At 52.2% G+C, this 22,721-nt stretch overlaps 1 protein-coding gene across 1 annotated transcript; it reads right to left on the bottom strand.

The window, feature by feature from the left end:
- Positions 1–9,957: 9,957 nt before the first annotated feature.
- On the bottom strand, positions 9,958–19,471 carry AADACL4 (arylacetamide deacetylase like 4). Its single transcript, XM_004596105.2, has 4 exons — positions 19,307–19,471; positions 16,756–16,972; positions 13,600–13,663; positions 9,958–10,815 (listed from the first exon to the last, which is right to left on the bottom strand). The coding sequence occupies exons 1-4, from the start codon at positions 19,469–19,471 to the stop codon at positions 10,041–10,043; spliced, it is 1,221 nt and encodes a 406-aa protein (XP_004596162.2). The 3' UTR covers positions 9,958–10,040.
- Positions 19,472–22,721: the final 3,250 nt, after the last annotated feature.

The raw sequence follows: 22,721 nt of genomic DNA, 5'->3' as shown, positions 1-22,721 counted from the left end.
GACCCACGCCCTGTCTAACACAACCTCTGTGCTGGACAGACTCGGGTCAGCTAGGACACACTTTTCTCCATTCAGCCGCGTGGCGTGGGACTCAGGAAAGGTACCCTAGGGCCTTCCGGGTGGATTAAGGAATTAAAGCTCATTGCAAAACCATCACAGAGCACACTCCACAAGGCCAGCTGCCCTGGCCATAGGCTCTTCTGCATGTGTGGGCACAGAGTTCCACACCGTCCACTGTGCCGTGTGGCCCTGCAGGGGATGGGCACTCGGGGCCACCCGTGGTGCTGGTGCCTTCCATTCCTGAAGATATACAAGGTGGGGCTGACACCCGGCACCCACAAACCCCCACCCCCACCACCAGCACCAACAAGAAGTAGCCACTCAGTTCCTTCCGTGTGACTGGGGCTGAGCATGAGTGCCCGTGGATTACTGCGCCAGCAGGGTCCCCTACACAGGTGCAACATCTGGGAGTAGATTCAGCATTTTTGACCCCTAGGCGCCTGTCTCACCAGAGGTAACACGCAGAGACCCCAACAGGTCATCAGCCTCACCTGTGTCCCATCTCTGCTGCCCTTCTCATGCTGTTCCAGCCCTGCCGGGCTCAGTGCTGTTTTCTGGACACACAGGTCCTGAGGCCACAGTGTCCTGTTGATGCCAGTCTTTCGCAGTTCCAACATCCCCTCGCTGGGAGGCCGGGTCCCCACGAGCCCTCCTAGGCAACCTTTCTGTTCTCTCCTGCTTTCTCCATCCCTTAGCAATTCAGTGCGACATTCTGTGTCTGTGTTGCTGAGAGCTTTGGGGTCGTCCGTCTCCTAGGAGCAACAGCACTCTTGCTAGAAGTTTTGTTCATTATACCACAGCTGTATTCACACACAGCCTGGAAGTGCATCTGCTCCATAAGTTGGTGTTGGAAGGGAGTTCATTCCGCTCCTCATTCATGTGCTGGGAATGACATCGGATTCCATACAGCATTGCCCAACCCCTGAGACACAGATCTTTGCCTCATTGGATAATTCTGCAATATGACCATGTTTTCCACATTCTTTGCAGATTGTGCTGTTGACAGGGGAGTTCCTGAGTCTTGCCCCAGGAGTGGTCAGACAAAACCTCGGCCTCCCTACCACTTACATACAGATTTCTGGCTCTAAGACTGGTGTGTGGCCTAGTGAGTTAGACAAATGCTTGCATCCCAGATTCCTCCCTCCTGCAGAGTCTTCCTCCAGTAGGGTACTTGGTGCCTAACTGAAACTCCTCCCATGTTTGCTGAGTAGCAGGTGGGTGTTGAGGAGGGTGAAACTAGAGGGGTTCCCTTGTCATTGAGGGCATGCCATCAGAAGGTAGAATGCACGGGATGATTGAACTGATTTCTCCTCTCTTTGTTTCGTGGCTTGCCAGCCTCTTCCATCCTCTCATCTGGGCCCACAAGGCACCAAACCGTTGTGGGAATGTGAATCTCCAAAGTCACATCCCAGGATAAACCTCTTGCCAGCACAAATAGCTTGCTTCAGGCATTTAGTTATAGTGTGGAAACCCTGACCAACACAGAAGATTGGTAACAAGGAGCACGAATTTTCTGTGAATAGACCTGCAGGTGGTAGGGAGGTTTGGAGTTGGTGGGCCGGGGAACATGGCCAACATCTGCAGTTACAGGTGGAGAAGGCTGGGCTGCATGGGCAGAGGGTGGAGCGTGATGGCTGAGGATGCTGCCATCAGTGTGAGCGATGCCTGATGGGCTGAAAGCCTGCAGGTGCAAGCCAAGGTTCCTGTGGCATTACAAAGTCACCCACCTACACCAAGGCGCTAAACCTGGTGCTGCTGTGTCCATGGCCTGTTACTTGTCAGGGGACTGACCTTAAAAACAATGTCCTAGCTTATTTGGTGGAAGAGCTAAGTCAGCCAGGCATAATTCAGGGTGTGATATGGGTGTGATTGTCCATATTTTATCAATTTGATGGTGAAAATTGGGAGTAAGTCAATAAAAGAGCAGAGAAGAAAAAAAGTCAGATAATTCATATCTTTGCCAGCAAAGGAGAAAAGACATGCTCAGGATGGCAGCGTGAAGTGAGAAAATTCTAGCAAAAGAAACCAGTGCATGGGGTCAGGGGTCAAGGCAGGGGTGTGGCAAGTTAATCCTCAGATCTGTGGTATTGCCATCCTACATGAGTGCCAATTCATGTTCCGGTTGCTCCACTTCCCACCCAGCTCTCTGTTTCTGGCCTGGGTAAGCAGCAGAGGATGGCCCAGGTCCTTGGACCCCTGCATCCATGTGGGAAACCCACAAGAAGCTCTTGGCTCCTGGCTTCAGATCGGTTCAGCTTTGGCCCCTGCAGTGATCTGGGGAGTGAAACACTGAACTCTGGCCCCTGCAGTGATCTGGGGAGTGAAACACTGAATGGAAGACTTCTTCATCTTTCTATAAATCTGCCGTTTGATAAAAATAAATAAATCGATGGAAGGAAGGCAGGAAGGAAGAAAACGAGGGAGGTGGGGGAGAAGGAAGGGTGAATCTATATAGGGTGGGTAAAACTAACATGAAAAACAATGGGAGAGAGACACCCAACCAAGGCAGAGATGCCCCAGGCCCAGAAGGGGGCAGAGGCACTCCATGCAGCAGTGTAGCAGAGGGAACAGAGCCTCAATGGGGACCCTGCCTTGGGACTCTCCTGTTGGTGACAGAGGACCTGTCAGGCACTGTCATGCCCTGAGGCATGGGCGGGGGGCACTGGGGAACAGGTGGAGGTGCACCTACTGGTCTTGGGCTCCCTCAGACAGGCAGAGAGAGAGAAGCCAGGGAAAGACGGGGTGGAGGGCTGTGGGACTGGGCTTTCCTGTGCAAGGTGCACCCGTGGGAGAGAGTGTCCGTGGCTACTGGGACATGGGTAGAGCAGAACCTTTGGCAAGCCAGGCCCTGCTGTCAGCCTTGGGTTTCAGGATGCAGAGAGCAGGCTGGGACACTCAGCTGGATCTGGCCTGGAACCCAGGTGAGCCGGGAGTCTGGGTCTGGGTATTGATTAATTCTCCTTCAGCCAGGCTATCTTGGCATAGGGGCTGCCTCTCTAACACTTTACAACCACAGGGGAAAGCCTCAGGGCACTGCCTGAAGTCTGCACATTTCTCAGTTTCTCAGGAGCCTGCCAGGGTTTGGCCCCTCTCCCAATACCTCTTGCCATCTCTCGGGGTGGTGGACAATGAGTGGTGTGATGAAGTCCAGCCCTCCCTGGGAACCAAGTAGCACAGTGACTCTGCAGAGTGGTGCTTCCAACCTACCAACACTTCTGCAAGAAAGAAAGAGAGAGAAGACCTTGGAGGACCCTGGCCATTCAACAGAGCTTGAGTCTTCAGCGGAGAGCCCGGGTTCCAGACCACGGAGGGACAGAGCACCATGCTCACCCTGCTGGAAGCCCTCCTCTCTGCAGTGTGCCTCGCGAGCCTGGGGGTTGGTGCCTGGGTGCTCTGGGAGCACTGCCTCACCGCTGAAGCCCCTCCTTCCATCACCCACGCGGTGAAATTCTGGCTTCTCTCCTACGGGTTCCAGCTCGTACCCACATGGGTAAAAATTTTTATCTGTTCCTACCATGACCTGCTGAAAGGGGTGAGATCCTCCAGTTAGAGTGGACGAGAGGGGGAACCTTGCAAAGAGCTGGCCAGGGGTAACAGAATGAGCCCATGATTACTGATCTAGTACTACGGGCTGGATTGCGTGGCTTGTGAGGGGGCCGACAGCAGCCAGTGTAGACACAACCCCAAGGAGTTGTCAGTGTCTTGAAATGGACTTGGCCACTCAGGGTATAAACAAGAGTGAGAAAGCCACAGAGATGGGGGCCAAGAGATCCAGGAGTGTGTCCAGGATGGGGTGGGACGTGGAGGCCCTGGGGCAGGGCAGGTGCCTACAGCAGTCAGTGCAGCTCTGGTTAAGGTCACCACTTGCTGCTCGTGGCTCAAGACAGGGCTCTTCTGAGTACCAGCAGCTGTCATGGCGCAGAGCCTGCGGGGTCCCAATCCAACTCAGAACCTGTGGCTATGAGCCAAAGCACAGCCATTCAAGGCCTCCTGGGCAAGGGAAGAGCTGAACTTTTACAGCCAGGGCAAAACAAACACCTCCACCTCCCAGGTTCTCAACCTTGAGCCTCAAAAACTGAGCCCATCTAAAGGCAGAGCAGCAGGAGACAATCACATAGGCTGTAGGGGATCTGAGTATTCACACGTGTCACTGGGACTTTCTTTTTTTTTTTTTTTTTTTTTTTAAGATTTATTCATTTTTACCTCAAAGTTTCTTTGGAGATCTCCCCAATCGAACTGCTGGACTCAGAACTCTAACCAAGAAAAGACAGAAGACAGAACAGGTCAATCATTCATCTCAGCTATATGTTGGCAGCGAAAGATGGGGCGAACGGAGACTTTATCATGGACCATATCAATCAGTGGACGACCTCATCGAGTGAAACTGGCAGCGATTCATAGACTGGAGAACTATTAAAACCACTTGAGCAAATATCTCAGAGCATGCCCCACATCCAGGACTTGGGGTGCAGGGGAAAACAGGTGGAGCTTCTCCCTCAATATCCCCCTTTACCTCAGATACATGATAGAAACAATATGGACATAATAGTATTACCCACTTCCCTATACTCCCTGAACCTTTTTTTGTTTTGTTTTGTTCTTTAACCATAATTAACTATGTAAAGATTGTCAACAACAATACAATAAAATAGATTTTAAAAAAAAGATTTATTCATTTTATTACAAAGTCAGATATACACAGAGGAGGAGAGACAGAGAGGAAGATCTTCCGTCCGATGATTCACTCCCCAAGTGAGCCGCAACGGGCTGGTGCACGCCAATCCGAAGCCGAGAACCTGGAACCTCTTCCGGGTCTCCCACGTGAGTGCAGTGTCCCAATGCATTGGGCCGTCCTCAACTGCTTTCCCAGGCCATAAGCAGGGAGCTGGATGGGAAGTGGAGGTGCCGAGATTAGAACCGGCGCCCATGTGGGATCCCGGGGCTTTCAAGGCGAGGACTTTAGCCGCTAGGCCACACCGCCGGGCCCTGGGACTTTCTAGAAAGACGTGAACCAGGACCCACCGCCCCCCTAAAACAAAGCAGGTTGGCCTGAGAGCTTGCATACCCCCCTTTTTTAAGATTCATTTATTTTTAATTGGAAAGGCAGATCGTAGCATGGAAAGACAGAGATCTTCTGTTCACTGGTTCACTCCCCAAATGGCCGAAACGGTCAGACCTGAGCCGATCCAAAGCAAGGAGCCCCAAGCTTCTTCTGGGTCATCCCTCCTGGTATGGGGCTCGAGCACTTGGGCCATCTTGCACTGCTTTCTGAAGCACATTGGTAAGGAGCTGGGTTGGAAGCAGAGCAGCCAGGACTCAGTCTGGTACCTGTATGGGCTATTGGCATTACACCCAGTGGTTCATTGCTCTGTGAACAGCGCCAGTTCCTAGTGGGTGCCTCCTTACACCCCTCTGGAAGAAGGTGGGATCCGTGTGGTCAGGGGAGTTCCTCGAGTGGTTCCTCGTAAAGTCACAGCCGAGTGCTTGGGTTGGATGTGCCATCATGCATACTTGTCCTCGATTGGGCTACTTCTGTCTCCTTAAGGGACATTGAGCAAGATTTTCATTCTCTAGACAACATGTTCTCACACTCAGCCCCAGTCACAGAGAAGGAACTGAGTGGCTACTTCTTGTTGGTGCTGGTGGTGGGGGTGGGGGTTTGTGGGTGCCGGGTGTCAGCCCCACCTTGTATATCTTCAGGAATGGAAGGCACCAGCACCACGGGTGGCCCCGAGTGCCCATCCCCTGCAGGGCCACACGGCACAGTGGACGGTGTGGAACTCTGTGCCCACACATGCAGAAGAGCCTATGGCCAGGGCAGCTGGCCTTGTGGAGTGTGCTCTGTGATGGTTTTGCAATGAGCTTTAATTCCTTAATCCACCCGGAAGGCCCTAGGGTACCTTTCCTGAGTCCCACGCCACGCGGCTGAATGGAGAAAAGTGTGTCCTAGCTGACCCGAGTCTGTCCAGCACAGAGGTTGTGTTAGACAGGGCGTGGGTCGGGGCGGCTCCTGTACCAGGTGTTTTGCTGCCCTAGCCTGGCTCTGCTGGTGATGCGCTGTGGAGGAGGAGCCCAGGCAAGTCCCGAGGCGGCCCTGGGCCTAGGAGTATAGATGGTGTGTTGTGTAAGTGGATGAGACAACATCTACATACAAAAGTCCTTTGACAATAGAGACCTACTTGGTCAGAGGTGAGGAGGAGCCTGCCCGGGACCTGCTGCATGGGTGCAGGGGTGTTCTGTGTGGAGCTGGAGGAGGGTGCTTGCTCCCCGCCCTCCCTTCTGTATACCCCTCTCTCTCACCCTGCCTGAGTGGCTCCTGATGGCCTCCTGCCCAAGGAAAAACCAATCCAAATAAACCTGAATTACTGTTGGGGGCGTCACCCACTGGGTGAGGTGTCGAATTGTTGAGCAATGCTCTCTCTCTCTCTCCCTCTCCCTCTCCCTCTCTACCTTCCTGCACGGGAATATTCTTGAAAAGCTGGGCATTTGCTCCTTGCCTAAATTTGCCCAATTTTACATGACCTACATCGATAAGTAACAACCCCGACATGAAGGTGACCAACCTGTGCTTCGGCTCCATCCCCGTGAGGCTCTTCCAACCCAGGGCAGCAGCCGCCAGCCCCAGGCGAGGCATCTACCATGGAGGGGGTGCTGTGTTTGGGAGCCTTGGTAAGGGGCTCCCTGGGGCTACAGAAAGGAAGTGGCTTGTCTCCATGCCCAGTGTTGCCAGCATCTTCCTCGAGAGCTGGAATCCCTCAGAGCCACCATCACATGCAGATGCCCAACACGGGGCTCTGGGCACGCATCTACAGATGGCCATGCAGCCTGTGCTGTCTACACTCACAGCGGGAGGACCCAGGTGGACAGGCTGCCTTGGCGGTGGTGCCTCTCTTTCCTTCCCACTCACAGCCGTGCCTACCCTGAGCAGCCCCTCTCCTCCCCAGCATCTTCCCTACAGAGCCCTCCCTGGCCACTCTGCAGTCTCCACCCCCACATCATCCCTGGTCATCTTCTCCCAGGCACGTTTCCCACCTGAACTTATTTTGCTTCTTCCTGTGCTTCCTTGCTTATTGTCTGTCTTCCCTGAATACTAAGTCCCAGGCACACCCAGGCTCTATGGCAGCTCTAAGTCCCCTCTGGCAGGGCCCAGGCATCAGTGCTGTGCAGCAGCCACCAGGTGGCTCCCGTGTGCAATCAGGGCTGAGTGTTCCTGTGAGGGGAGAAAAGCGCAAGTGGGTGCCTAGCGTCTGCTGATGCCCTCAGCCTGTGGCTGCTGGTTCTTACCTCCCTGGTCCTGCACTGGTGACCTATGCACCAACTCAGCCAGCTCCTGAACCCTGAACCCTAAACCCCACTTTGCATGGTTCACCTTGGCCATGGGCTGCAGGGACATGCCTGAGGGCCTCTAAAAGCAGCCATAGCTGAGAGCAGCCAAATGGGAAGTGGATCTACAGATTCTGTGCCTTGTGCTTGGTCCAGCCTGTGCACTCTTGGGACTAGACTGCTACATCAGGAGTCCCAGACCCCTACGAGATACTATAAATAGACCTACACAAAGTTATATACAGGCCCCGCATGTCCAGTTGTGGCTTTATCCAACTCCAATGGCCCTCAGCTACACCCACAGAGGAAGCAAATGCTGCAGAAGCTGAGGCCCACGGTACCCTGGAGACTCGCCATCCAGGGCCAGGGGCCGATGTCGGCTGCACCTGCCTGCCTGCCTGTCTGCCTTGTGGGGCTCTGCCCCTGTAGAGTCTCTTCGGAGGATCCAAGCCAAGGAACAAAGACCGGATGTCACATACACGCCCTTTGTCACCCGGTTCTCTGCGGGTGCAGTGACGATGCCGGGCCCCACTCGGAGGGGAACTCCTTGCCTTGCAGATTGCTGCCAAGATCTGTGCAGTTTTCTGGCCCGGGAGACCGACTCTGTGCTGCTGGCTGTTGGGTAAGTGGCCAGAGACTGCTGGGTGTGTCCTGTAGGTGTGAGGAGGGCAAGGGGTCCTGGGTGACTCCAGAACAGAGCAGGGTCCTCTGCCCCACGTGGCACCTCCACCTTGTCCTCACAGCCAGGTGCAGCTCAACTCAGAATAAATAGCAAGAGCTGGTACCTGCCTAAATAACCAACAGCAGGAAAGTTATGAAAGGCGGTACCATTGTAAATATTAGATCACTTAGCTGCTAAGCTCCCATTGGATGTCACGGAGGTATTTAATTAAATCGACTGGGAGGCCTATTACAAACTGAGAAAGTCAGTCATTTAAAATGACACCAACATTTCCAAAAGTTAAACAAGCCTGATATCTCTATGAATGTAAATAGATACAAGAAGGGCTAGTGTTGTGGCTCAGTGAGTTAAGCCACCTCCTGCTACTCCAGGATCCCAAACTGGAGTGCTGGTTCAAGTCTTAGCTGCTCTGCTTCCAACCCAACTCCCTACTAATGCACCTGACAAAACAACAGAAGTTGGCCTACACACTTGAGACCCTGCCACTCACACAGATGACATGGATTGCCATTCAGAACAGACCCAGCCCCATCTTTGCAAGCAGTGGATGGAAACTCTTTCTCTCTGTATCACTCCATCTTTCAAGTAAACAGAACAAATCTTTTTTTAACATATTTTTATTGCATTTCATTTTTTTAAAATTAATTACAATGCATTACGTGATACATTTTTTATGCACTGGGATTCCCCCCGCCCCTCCCCACACCCTCCCCCCACGGCGGATTGCTCCACCTTGTTGCATTTCCATAGTTCAAATTCAGTTGACATTCTTTCATTGGAGGTATTTACCAAGCATAAAGCCCAGCATCTTATGGTCCTGGTAAGTTCAATGGTTTCTTGGTGAGACCATCTCTGGTCTGAAGGTAGAGCCAGCAGAGTATCATCCCAATCAATTAAAAGCCCCAACATAATACTTCCAACCATTTACAACATTGTGGCATTAATTGACATGGTATTGATTAACCAATATGTTAATAGTAAAATGCAGGTTCTCAACCACAACCTGTGACTTCTTCATAGACATTTCAATTTTGGTTTACATTCAACCGTGTTCTATACACCTTAAAATGGCTTAGATTGCTATTCAGCTGTCTCATGCCTATTTTAATTTTAGTATTTAGCAGTTTATAGCATTGAAGCATGTTTTCGCTGAACCTGGCTGTTTTTCGGGTGGTCTAACTCTATAATTCTAACAGGATATATGTCAACAGTTTAGGTGAGCATGTTTAGGAGGGGTGTGCAGAGAAATCTTCCATACCCCAGTGAGGCGTAACTAATCTTAGTGTCCCACCCAGTAAGTTATAAGTGCATCCCCGCTGACCGTTTCCTGTCTGTCAAATAAACAGAACAAACCTTTAACAACAACAGCAAAGACAAACACAACAATGTGGAAACCATTCCCGGGCCACTCTCTTCCTTTTCTAAGGATCCCAAAGTGTGTAAGTGCCAGGTGCAAGGCAGGATAAAGCTGGGAGCCTGGCACTCCACTTAAGACTCCTACTTACATAGCACGGGTACAAGGATGGGCCAGCTTTGCTGTTTTCCCAGGCACATTAGCAGGAAGACAGAATGAAAACAGAGTCTTCTAGCCTCAGACCACATGGCTGGTGAGGGAAGAGGGAACTTAACTCTCAATACTCCAGATACAACTTGGATCCTGAGAAAATAAAAGGAGGGGCCCTGGGGTGGATGGAGGGGTGGGGTCTAGGCAGCGCAAGATGCTTGTTGGGCCAAGAGATCAGAGGTCGGGAGTAACAGGTTACAGAGAGAGTGACACGTGGAAAATGCCCTTGTAGGGTCTCCCTCGACTTGGACCCCTCAAAACGTGCCTGACAAGGCTAGATGGGCACAAGAGCTAGGTGTCTTACAGCTCCCACATGGTCGGCGGGGACTCAGCATCCAGGAGGTCACACAGAGGGAGCCTGCCAAGGGACTAGGCAGGGGCAGGAGGCCTTTGATGACCCCAGGACTGGCATCAGATGCCCTTTATGTAACAGACTACGGAATTCATGATTTTACGGGAACATGGGAAAGAGAACATCTTCTTGTCAAACAGAATGACAGATCCATGAAAGCCGTCCTCCACATTGTACCACGTGACAGGGACCCCCTGGTCCTCCAGGCGCTTCTTATAGAGCAAGGCGTCATCACGGAGGGTGTCATTCTCACAGCTCACAAGCAAGGCTGCTGGAAGCTGAGCGATGACGTCATCTTCTGCTAGGATGGGGCAATTTTCGGCCTGCAACAGGTGCTTCATCTCCAGGTAGGCAGCCTCGTTAAAAGGGCCAGGAAAACTGGGTTGGTGATCTTTGCTCTTGAATTCCTTGGGGATATTGTCTGAGCTCAGCCACTTCCGGTACTTGTTCCAAGCGTCCGGAGGTATAAAAGCACCGGTCAAGAGGGCGTGGTGCCAGGAGGCATCAATGGCCATGTACTGACACACAACAGTCACCAGGAACTTGCGTGTAAGGAATGGGACTCTTTGATTCTTCTGCATGGATGGCAACTGCAGGTTGATGCCCTGGACAGTCGGATTAATCAGGACCTGAGCTCGGATCCGAGGAAGGTCTGAGCGCCCCACCAGGCTCTGGGTGACCAGGGCCACAGCCCCTCCCCCAATGCTCTCTCCACAGACCACCACTCGGGAAGGGTCCACCCCATAGGTCTTCAGAGCCTTCAGGAAGTGGATGGAGGCGTTCAGACAGTCTTGAGTGATCACGGGGCTGTGATGGTCAGGGAGCTTGCGGTACCTGGGTGGGGGTCAGGGGAGGCAGAGAGGGAACAAAGGCCCCCCATGTGGACAGGTGTCACAGTGGTCTGTGGGAGCTATGCCTCCAGACCCCTGTAGGAGACTGCAATCTGACCACATCCTCAGCATCACTCTGCAAAATTGATTTTATCCTCACCACCCCACCCCGACTACCCATACAAGCAGCACTCAGCACCCGCAGCAAGAACAGGGTCTCATCACATCCACACACGTGGGCGCCCTGCTCAAGGTTTCCAGAAGGGTGAGAAGCTGCTGGGTGAGAAGTCCCAGCCTCTGGGGACTGTCACAACAGCACCAGGGAATAGAGACGCCACTGAGACCAAACGTCACCTTCTCCACGAGCCTGGGAAGGGTGTGATGCTTCCATCCTGCTGAGGACTCAGGGCACACCTGCTCCAGTGCCACCTCCCCTTACCTCAGGGTCCTTCAGGGGTCCCTCAACCCTGACACTGCCCATGGTGGTCCTCTGGCAGCACTAAACCCCTCTCTCTGTCTGTCCCTCCACCGCCACTGGCATGACCGCACTGGCCCCAGGCCACGTCTTCTCAGTCTCTGGCACAGTGATGCCTGAGACAGCTCCCACAGGTGTCACTGCAGGTGCTTGCCACAGCTTTACCTCTGCCTCTTCTGGGGTCTTCCTAAGGTCACAAATGTCGGGGCCTGTGTTGTGTCACAGGAGGTTAAGCTGCTGCTTGCGATTCTGGCATCCAATATCAAAGCACTGGTTCAAGTCCCAGCCTCTCCTCTTTGCAATCTAACTTCCTGCTAATGTACCAGGAAAGGCAGAAGCAGATGTCCCGATGGCTTGGGTCCCTGACAGCTACATGGGAGACCAGGAGGGAGATGCTTGCTCCTGGCTCAGACCTGCCTATTGAGCCGTTTGAGCAGTGAACCAGCGGATGTAAGATTTCTCTTTGCATGTCTGTGTTGCTCTTCCTTTGCAATAAATAAATACTTCTCCTTAAAAAGTCACAGAGGGCATGACCAGACCATATAAAATTGGTCACAGGGCCTGGCATGATGACTCAGTTGCTAAATCCTTGCCATGCATTTGCCGGAATCACATACGAACACCAATTCATGTCCCTGTGCTCCACTTCCCATCCAGCTCCCTGCCTGTAGCCTGGGAAAGCAGTCAAGGACGGCACAAAGCCTTGGTCCCTGCACCCACATGGGAGACCCAAAAGAAGTTCCTGGCTCCTGGCTTCGGATCGGCTCAGCTCTGGCCATTACAGCCACTTGGGGAGTGAACCAACAAACAGAAGATCTTTTTGTTTCTCCTTCTCTCTGTAAATCTGCCTTTCCAATAAATAAACAAATATATATATATATATGTATATATATATTTAGAAAGCACCAATTCTTCTAGATAGGAGGTTCTAATTGTCCAAATTTCCTAAACAATGGTCCACCTGTTGGGAGATGCGTCTCTGAGTACCAGAAAGATGCTCTCTTCCCCAGTCTCATCAGAGAAGACCAGAGAGCCAGGGCCTTGCTGTAAAACACCTAGCTCTTGTGCCCATCTAGCCTTGTCAGGCACGTTTTGAGGGGTCCAAGTCGAGGGAGACCCTACAAGGGCATTTTCCACGTGTCACTCTCTCTGTAACCTGTTACTCCCGACCTCTGATCTCTTGGCCCAACAAGCATCTTGCGCTACCTAGACCCCACCCCTCCATCCACCCCAGGGCCCCTCTCTCCTTTTTCTTTTTCAAGGCTCTGAATTGGGTACCAAGAAACTCTGTAAGTCTCTCTGTTAGACTGAGGTGTTTAGTAGTGCTTTGCTCTGTTTGTTTTTTACTTATTTGGGAGACAGTGCTGCCGCAAAGCTCTGTCTAAGCAAGCTCTCCCTAGGCACAACTTGACTAAGCCAAAGCCAGCAGCTGGGAACTCAGCGCCTGTCTCATACAGGTCAGAACACCTGCAGAACCAACCCACCGGCCCCCAAAGTGCCCTCCCTCTCTCCCCCAAATCCTTTCCCAGCTGAGAAAGGCAGAGCCTGAGTCCTAGACCCGCCCACTGCTGCTATGATCTCATTGTTTCTATTCCTAGAAAGTACACGATTATGTAACTTTCTAGAAATTTTTATGTAATTTCACATGACTATGTACACTGTGGTGTGGCTTCCCAGTTCGTTTATTTAAACGCTCATGTGACATCCCATAATAGCTCACTGTCAATGTGGTTTAATATTCATGACAAACCATTTTTAAAGCCCTCCTTGCTTGTGGATATTTGACTGATGCTAGCATTTGTTTGGGATTTTCTAAGACATACTTATTTATTTATTTATTTGAAAGAGTGGCACAGAAAAGACAATAAGACCAAAAAAAAAAAAAAAAAAAAAAAAAAGCTTCTATCTGTTGATCTGCTCCCCAAGTGATCGCAACAGCCAAATTAGGACGAGTTTAAAGCCAGGAGCCAGGAGCTGCATCCTGGTCTCCCTCCAGGGAGACAGAGACCCAAGCACTTACACTGTCCTTTGCTGCCTTCCCAGGCACACTAGCAGGAAGCTGGATGGGAAACAGAATAGCCAAGACTTGTTGGTGTCACTACTGGTGGTTTAATCCGCTGTTCCACAACTTCCGCTCCTGAAGCCAGGTCTTGCTATTCTGAGCTGAGCTGCACCTGTCTCTAGGGGTGTCAGGGTGGAGCATGACAAAAGTGCTTCCTGGGGCTCAGGGCCCCTCTCTGTGCTACAATCATTCAAGAATCTCCCCCACTCCTCTACCCATGGAATATCTACCAACTGCGTTTGTCAACTTACCCAACTGACAGCAGAACAGAATCGGTCTCCCGGGCCAGAAAATTGCACAAGCCATGGTAGGAATCTGCAAGACAGACAGTCCATGCACGACAGGGGCCCAGCACTGTCATCGCGCCCAAGGACAGCCGGATGAGGAAGTGGGCAGGAGGCTGACCTCCGGTCCTATACGTGGTCATGTAGCAGATTGAGCCACCACCTGCAGAACCAGCCACTCCAGGTTCCTGACTTCAGTACAGCTAAGCCCTGCCTATTGCAGCCATCTGGGGAATGAACCAATCAGTGGAAGACCTCAATCTCTCTCTTGCTCTCCCCATCTCTGTAATTCTGCCTTCCAAATAAATAAAATAATCTTCATAAACTTTAATACTTTCATCTATTGAAAGCAAGAGTAACACACACACATACATACAGAGAGATAAAGAGAGATTCCATCCTCTGGTTTACTCCCCAGTTGCCCATAACAGAGCTAGGCCAAAGTCTTCATCCAGGTCTCCCCTGTGGGTGGGAGGGTTCTAACCACTAGAGCCATCCTCCACTGCCTCCCCCAAAACATGTTAGCAAGAAATTGGACCAAAGTAGAGGAGCCATATCTCCAACTGGCACCCAGATACAGGATTTGGCCTTGGCGGGCAACAGTGTGGACCACTGCACCACAACAGCAGCTCTTGTTTCTATAACTGACTGACCCCTCTGCAGTGACTCTGTCCACCTCTGCTGGGGCAAAGCCCACAGTCAGGCACAGCCAATGTCAGCCCCCAGCATTGGGTATCAAGGCTCCGGGGTACTTGGGGCTCACTTTCTGCAGCATTTGCTGCCATCGTGGGGGGTAGCTGAGGGCCACGGACCTTGGTGATTTGAAATATGCAATGCCATACTAGACATGTGAGGCTGGCCTGCCCTGTGACATGCACCAGGTAATTTTATTTGTAGCGTCTCCACCCCCAGGCTGAACCCCATACCAAGTGGGTAGAATCTTAGGAGTGGGTTCAGGCTTCAGGCTTCAGGGCTGGCTTAGCTGATGCACAGGTAACCTGTGCAGGACCAAGGAGGTGAGGACCAACAGAAAGGGGCTGCACACTGAGGACGCAGCTCCAGCGGGCACCTGGCGTCCACTGCCACCCCTCACAGGAGCTCTCAGACCTGTCTGCACACAGGAGCCACCTGGTGGCTGGTGAACAGCACTGGTAACTGGATCCTGCCAGAGGAGACAGCCTGCTGTAGGGCCTGGGTGTGCCTGGGACTTAGTGTTCCCTGGTGATTTTAGCACAGCGACGCTGCCAGCCAAGAGCTGGGCCTGGTCACCCAACCAGCTTCAGCCTCATGCTGTCACCTACCTCTCCTCCCTCCCTCCAGCTGGCCAAGTCAGAGCTTTGCACCTGCCGTGTGCACCTGCTGTCCCTTCTGCTCACGCTGAGCAGGGTCAAGATCCAGGAATGCAAAGAAGCATCTGCCATGGGCACAAAAGCAAGGGTACTTTGTCTCTGGGTGACCAGACAAATGGACGCAAGACTCTGAGAGTCTAATCTGGTGTCAGAGAATTCCATGTACATCCTGGCTGAGTATTCTGGTTTCTGACATGCGGCAATGGAGGCAGTGGCCTCCTCACCTCGTCCTCGTCCTGGTGCAGGCTCAGATGCTCGTCTGCCAGCTCCCCTAGGGCTGCCCCCTCTTCCTCTGGGGCCTGGGTTCAGATTTCCCCTTCTCCAAGGGTCTCTGTGATGGAGGAAGCACAGGAGGTGGGAGTCTCTCTCTGCCCTTCCACCAGTTCATCACTCTGTCCAAATTCACTGCCTGTGCGATCTCCATTACCCCTTAACTCCTTCCTTTGACTCTCAGTTCCCTGCGGCTAGGGGCTGACCTTGTCCCCTGTGCCTGCTCAAGGTCTGACCCTTAGGAAATGTTTGGGAACCATATGGAGTTCAGAGTTCATGAGAGTGCAGTTGTGAGGAACTAAACATGGATTTCAAAGTGTCTGGGTTTGTTTGTTTTTGTACCAAAGTTTAATTTTCCAGGAGCTTTGGGAAATCTGCTAGGTTTGCAAGGCAACCTTAGCTCCAGCTTTGGAAATGACACCATCTCCAACAGGGGGAGGGAACATCCCAGGCAACGTGTGATGGGGACGAGCAGCACTTCTGTAAAGAGAACAGGGCAGAGCCTGAATGTGCACCGTAGCCACAGTCATGTGAGACAGTGAGGTCCCTGTGGCACCCTGAGTGTCAGAGCTGGAGTGGCCACTGCTATGTATGACATCAGGCAGCCATCAACGCACCTGCTCCTCAGGGAAGCTCCTCCTGGGAAAGGGAGAAGTCCACCCATTCACACGGCCAGGTGGTCTCCCACATGTCCATGCGTCCTGCTATCCATAGACCCACCCAGGTGTCCGTCCACAGGCCAGCCTTTCATCCATCCATTCACTCCTGCTGTCGTGCACTTGAAACACTGAGACAGGGCACTCAGCCCTCAGCCCCCTCCTGAGCTACCTGTCTGGCCTGCCAGGCATATTCTCTCCATTAAACCCTGTAACCTTGCCTCCCCTGGGGTGAGTGACTGGGCACTCTCAGATGTCATCTGGAAAGATGCCCCTCCATTCTGACAGACACCCTGCCACATTCAGCCTTGCTCCTTGCTTACCATTGCAAAATCAAACAAACAAAAAAAAAAAAATAAAAGAGACCAGACCCCAGGATCCTGCAACAAAGAAAAGAGGGGTGCTTGCTGGGCACTGGGGACAGTTCCTGGTCTAACTGGTGGGGGATTGGACAGTGAGCTAGAAAAGGAGCAAAGTAAGTTCAGGTGGGAAATGTGCTCAGGAGAAGATGACCAGGGATGATGTGGGGGTGGAGACTGCAGAGTGGCCAGGGAGGGCTCTGTAGGGAAGATGCTGGGGAGGAGAGGGGCTGCTCAGGGCAGGCACGGCTGTGAGTGGGAAGGAAAGAGAGGCACCACCGCCAAGGCAGCCTGTCCACCTGGGTCCTCCCGCTGTGAGTGTAGACAACACAGGCTGCATGGCCATCTGTAGATGCGTGCCCAGAGCCCCGTGCTGGGCATCTGCATGTGATGGTGGCTCTGAGGGATTCCAGCTCTCGAGGAAGATGCTGGCAACACTGGGCATGGAGACAAGCCACTTCCTTTCTGCAGCCCTGGGAAGCTCCTTACCGAGGCTCCCAAACACAGCACCCCCTCCGTGGTAGAAGATGATGCCTCGCCGGGGGCTGGCGGCTGCTGCCTTGGGCTGGAAGAGCCTCACGGGGATGGAGCCGAAGTGTAGGTTGGTCACCTTCACTTTGGGGTCCTTTCTGTTGATCCCCAGGTCATGTATGAAACGGGCAAATTTGGGCATAGGGCAAATGCCCAGCTTCTCAAGTATCGTCCCCTGTTGGAGGAAAAGAGGGAGGGAAGAAGACATCAGGGGCTGGAGGGCCCAGAATGCAGGCACCACCTGCCACTTCTCCCTGCCAGGATGCTTTCCCATTTTCTCCTCCTGCACATTCAGGGGAAACTCTGGGATCCCAGGAATGCCCGGTCTGGAGGGCTGAGTTTTTAGATCTTTCCTCCCATATGTCTTGACTGAATTATAATATTGGCTCTGGCTTAATAGCCCTTTCCAAAATCCACCTCAGCATCGCCAAGGGACAGGACTTTCAGAGATCCTGTTAAGAGGAGATTAGTCATAGAACAGAAGGTGGACCCCGGCTGGCTCTCAGACGTGGGCTAGCTGTGGACTCCTGATCAAAGACGGCATTCAGGATGTGGGCAGTGCAGCCACCATCACTTGCCCTGCTGAGTCCTGGGTCCTGAACATGCTGCTTCCAGTCCAGCTCCGTTAGTGCACCTGGGCAGGCAGCCGGTGATGGCCAAGTGCTCAACCCCTGCTGCCCACGGGGGAAAGCTGCGTGGAGGTCCTGTCTCCTGGCTTCAATATGCTTCAGCCTTTGTTAGAGAGGCCATTTGGGAAAGTAAACCAGCAAAAAGAATATCTCTCTCTCTCTCTCAATAGTTACAGAGAGAGGGGAGAAACAAACCAAAAGACAGAGAGGGATTGATGTTCCTTCTGCAAGTTCACCTCCCAAATGGCCAAAACAACCAGGGCTGGGCCAGGCCAAAGCCAAAAGCCAATAATTCCACCCAGGACTTCCACGGGGGTGCAGGAGCCCAAGAAACTGAGCTAGTGGACTCCCAAAGAAATAAGAATGCTTGGAAAGATCTGGACTTTCCTGAGCCCCTAAGTCCCGGAGACCCTCCTTGCTAGTCCTGGAGCCCTAAACAGACCCAGGTATAATTCCATACGGATTCAGCCACTGGATGAGGATAAACCAAAGAAATGAGTACTTACTTACTGCACTCTGGCTGCTACATTCGTGTCATTATAAACCAGACGGGGGCATTTCTCTAAAAGTGACCCATAGCCACACGGAAAGTTCCAGCAGCATAGATACAGCTTACTCCTTCACAGCATTTCTGAATCCACTAATCCCAGTACACATTATCTAATGCTGTCAGACCCATTTTATGGATAAGAAAACTGAGACACAAACAGAGAGGTGAAGCAGATAGCCCAAGATCAGACAGCAGAGCCAGGCTGGACATGTGGACGGTGTGTGCCCTCTATCCTCCACCTCCCACACCACAATGCACACACCTGCCTTGTAGGGGATCACTGTGACACACTAGGGCTACTGAAGGCTCCCCACTCAGGGATGGAACACTGGGTTTAAGCCTCATCGCCTGCTTCCTACAGGATGTCAAACTGCTGTTAGCAAATCACCTGCCACCCAGGAGTGTGCAGATCTACCTGCTCCCTGCTCAGAGTCTGGCTGGCCTGGGTACCCCAAAACACTGGGTGGACCCCTTCATGACTTCCACCAGCCCTGTACTCAAGTGGGGTTGACAAAGTTGACTAGAACAGCACCCGCCTTTCAGGTGTGGACAGTCCAAGCGAGGGAACCGCCTGGGGGCAGGGAGATGCAGGGAAGGTGGCAGATGTCCAGGCAGCTGACAGAGGTGTCATCCCTCTTGGGCCAGAATCCCTTGGAAGGCTGAGATTGGATCTAAAATTGCCTCAGAACCATTAGGGGAAAAAAGAGGCTGGTGGGGGCCAGCGCCATGGTGTAGTAGGTCAAGCACCAACATCCCATGTTGAGTACAGTTTCATAATCCTGGCTGCTCCACTTCCAATCCAGCTCCCTGCTAATGTGCCCAGGAAAGCAACAGAAGATGGCTTAGGTCTTTAAGCTCCTGCACCCACGTGGGAGACCCAAAAGAAGCTCCTGGCTTTGAATCAGCCCAGCTCTGGCCATTGAGTCAATGGATGGAAGATCCAGGGTGTGTGTGTGTGTGCGGCAGAGTTCCTCTCTGTAATTCTGCCTTTTAAATAAAAAATTATCTGGCTCTTTAAAAAAATGGGTGGGGAGGTAATTGTATTTGCTAGATAAATAGGATGGAGTTAGGAGGCAGGGGATGGGGAACAGAAAGAAGTAAAAGGAGAAAGAATGGGAAGGAGGAAGGGAGGGAGAAGAGGAAAGAGGAACAAAGGGAAGAGGGAGAAAAGGAAGAATTACAGAACAGCGGGTAGACAAGCGAGTGAGGCCCAGCCTGTGTTGGGGGGTGTGGACCCAGAGAGCCGGGAGAAAGGAGAGGAGTCAGAGGAGCAGGGATGGGAAGAGCGCTGGGCGGGCAGCTCCATCCCCACTGGGCCGGATGGACTCACCAACGTGACCACGTACAAGAAGACACAGTGCAGAAACCGCAGCTTGGCAGGGTGCTGCACGGAGGAGGGGATGTGTGTGGTGAAGAAGTGCTCCAGGACAACCCAGACCAAGACACCCAGGAAGAGGCTGGGCAGGCCCAGCAGCAGCAGCAGCAGCAGCAACATGGTCCCAGGACTGCAGACCCAGCCTACAGACTGGCGGGAAGAGGCCCTGGCCAGTTATATGGGCTGCCGCCTCCACTCTGCCCCACGTAGTGCTTGACGCAGTGGCCTGACCTGGCTTCCTAGCCGAGAGAGCAGACAGGGTGATGGGACTGGAGGAACCTGCTGGCCAGGGAATGCGGGAACCAGGAAATCCCATCAGGGAGACTCTGGGAGGTGGGCTTCCCAAGAACCCCACACTGGTCCTATCCCACCCAGTTCCTGTGGATCCAAAAGTGAGTCTCTCATGGGCCCACACAGCCTCTGATCCTTCAACTGTAAAATAAGGGGCATTTTGAAGAGTTCACAGAACGAGGTAAGTTTGGCGCTCATGGCACAGTGGGGCAAGCCTTTAATCCCATTCAGTGCTCTGCTCTGCTCCAGCTCCAGCTCCTGCTGGTGTTCCTGGGAAAGCAACAGAAGATGACCCAAGTGTCTGAGCCACGGCCACTCGGAGTTGTTGCCAGTTACTTGGGGAATGAACCAGTGGATGGAAGATCACTTTTCTCTGTGTCTTCACCCTGTCTGTCATGCTGCCTTTGAAATAAATTTAAAAATCTAAAAGAAAGAAAGAGAAAGGAAGGATAGAAGAAAGGAAGGAAGATAAGAAAGGAAGCAAGGAAGGAAGAGTTTGCTTTGGCTCACACACACACACACACACACACGCATGCAAAAAAAAAAAACCTTGAAATCCATGCAGTCTTTTCATAATACGTGCTAAAGACTCCTCCCTATGCATAGATTTGGGGTTTGGGGTTTGTTCATTTGTTTTTCAGAGAGCGTGTTTGGCCTGGCAGTTAACGTGCTGATTAGAACCCATGTGCCCCATGGCAAAACCTGTGGGTCCGAGTTTTGGCTCTGCTCCCGGTTCCAGCTTCCTGTTAATGTGCAGCCTGTAGGTGACTGGGCTTCTGCCATGCCCCTGTGAGTCCTGGATTGGCGTTCCCAGCTCCCAGCTTTGGTCCCAACACAGCACCAGTTGCTTCAAGGGAGTAAGCTGGCAGTTGGGAATAGGAATACTTGCTTCTCTCTGTCTGTCTGTCTCTCTCTCTCTCTCTCTCTACACACACACACACACACACACACACACACACACACACACACACACACCAGTAAAAATGTTTACACTGGGGCCAGTGTGATGGCTCAATTAGCTAATCACCCACCTGCAGGTGCCAGTTATCCTATTTGGGAGCCAGTTTGTATTCCGGCTCCTGCATTTCCCATCCAGCTCCCTGCTTGTGGCCTGGGAAAGCTATGGAGGATGGCTCAAAGCCTTGGGACCCTGTACCTGTGTGGGAGACCCAGAAAAGGCTCCTGGCTCCTGATCATTTCAGCTCTGGCCATTGCAGCCATTTGGGGAATGAACTAGTGGATGGAAGATCTGTGTCTCTCCTTCTTTCTATAAATTTGCCTTTCCAATAAAAATAAATGTTTATATTAAAATCTTGAAAATATGCATTGCACCAAAATAAGTTAACTTTTAGTTCCATTTTTCACGAACTTTTGAAAGTTTCCTCTAAGGAGACTCAGCCTTTCTTGAGGATATGGTTTGGATGGTCCGGGCTTCTCCCTACTCAGCCCCGCAGGCGGTGGCCCGAACCCCTTACTGAGTGCTCTGACCCAGGCCCAAGGCAGGAAGCATGAGAGCACGGGGCGGAGAACCCGCTCAGAAGACCCCAGCCTCCCAGATTTGAGGCCAGCCTTTTCCAGTATTGTCCTTGAGCCTCAGTTCCCAAGCACTCGGTGCCTCTTACATACAGTGATGGCAACATTACCCAGCCAAGGAGGAGGGGCTCACGAATGGGCCAACATGCAGGAAGCCCAACACATGTGTTTGCTCAAGCCAAATATTTACAATCCTCAGGCCCAGAATCTATTTCCTAAAATGATTCTATTGTACCTTTCTCTCTGGGAAAAAAAAATAATAATAATGCAGACCAAATTTGGCCCCAAGCCAGTCACAGGCACCATCTTTAGAAAGGGATGGTGAGGCTGGGTAAGTAAAGATCTGCCAGGAGTGGCACCCCATCACCTCTCCAATGGCCCCTTACCAACAGAGAACATGCAGAGCCTCCAAGAAGGCATAGTCTCCTTGACCTCGTCCTGGTCAGGCTGGAGGTCAGGAGGATGTAAAGGAAGTGAGAAGCAGGCCAGGAACCAACAGGTGGGCTTGACATGGGCCACAGGTGCAGATCCAGCTAGGACTGGATACAAATTCAGACACTGAGGGGAAGGGGTAGGCATTTGGCACGTCAGTAAAGACATTGCTTGGACACCCCAAACCCCTATCAGAATGTCTGGGATCAAGCTCCACCAATGGACACCCTGGGAAATAGCAGGTGATGGCTCAACTATTTGGGTTCCTGCTGCCCTCGGGGGAAACAGAGTGGAGCTCCTGGCTTCAGCCTGGTGTAGCCCTGGCTGTTGTGGGCATCTGGGGAATGAACCAGTGGATAAAATATATTCTCTCTCTCTTTCTACCCCTTGTCTTTCAAAGAAGTAAAAACAAATGAATAAACAGTTTCAAGATAAATTTATATACACATGTCTATTTCTTAAAGTACATACTTATAAGTGTTGAACTGGAGGGAATTGTCATAAAATATAATAACTAGCCCCCAAACTGTGTCCATCACCTCTCCAGCCCCTTCTTTCCACCAGCACCAGTCCCACCCTCCTCTTGCAGGTGCCACGCCTCCTCTTGCTCGTTTCTGGGTTCGTGTGCAGGGTGTCAAGCAGGGAGCCTTCTTCCTTTAGGTCTGGCTTCTTTCTCCCAAAATCATGACGGGCTGTTCTTGCATGTTCATCCGTGCCTGTTCTCACCCACTTCCTGGGAATAGCACAGGACTTTACCTCTGCTACTGACGGACATCCAAGCTATTTCCACTCATCAACTCCTCGCCTCTCAGCTCCACATTCACAGTTGTTGGCTCCTCTGTGAAAACAGAGCTGGAACCTCTCAATGCATTCCCTTATCTCTTGGTGCCTGAGCTTTCCCAGTAAAGGTGCTGCGGCGACACTGCAGGGAGACAAGCACTGCTTCCGGTTTCCCTAGCTCACAAAGCAGGGCCCTGCACACAGGGTACTCAGCCAGCAAAGCAGGGACTGGAGTAACAACGGGTCGCTAGCAAAGGAGCATGGGATAGCAGACATAAGGAGGGACTAATACGGACAGGGAGGTAGCTCGTGAGCGAGCAGGAGCGCAGACCGC

This window comes from Ochotona princeps, chromosome 2 (assembly GCF_030435755.1).
Source record: "Ochotona princeps isolate mOchPri1 chromosome 2, mOchPri1.hap1, whole genome shotgun sequence".
Lineage (NCBI taxonomy): Eukaryota > Metazoa > Chordata > Mammalia > Lagomorpha > Ochotonidae > Ochotona > Ochotona princeps.
The sequence above is the reverse complement of the archived record's forward strand: the minus strand, read 5'-3'. Positions and strand labels throughout refer to the sequence as shown.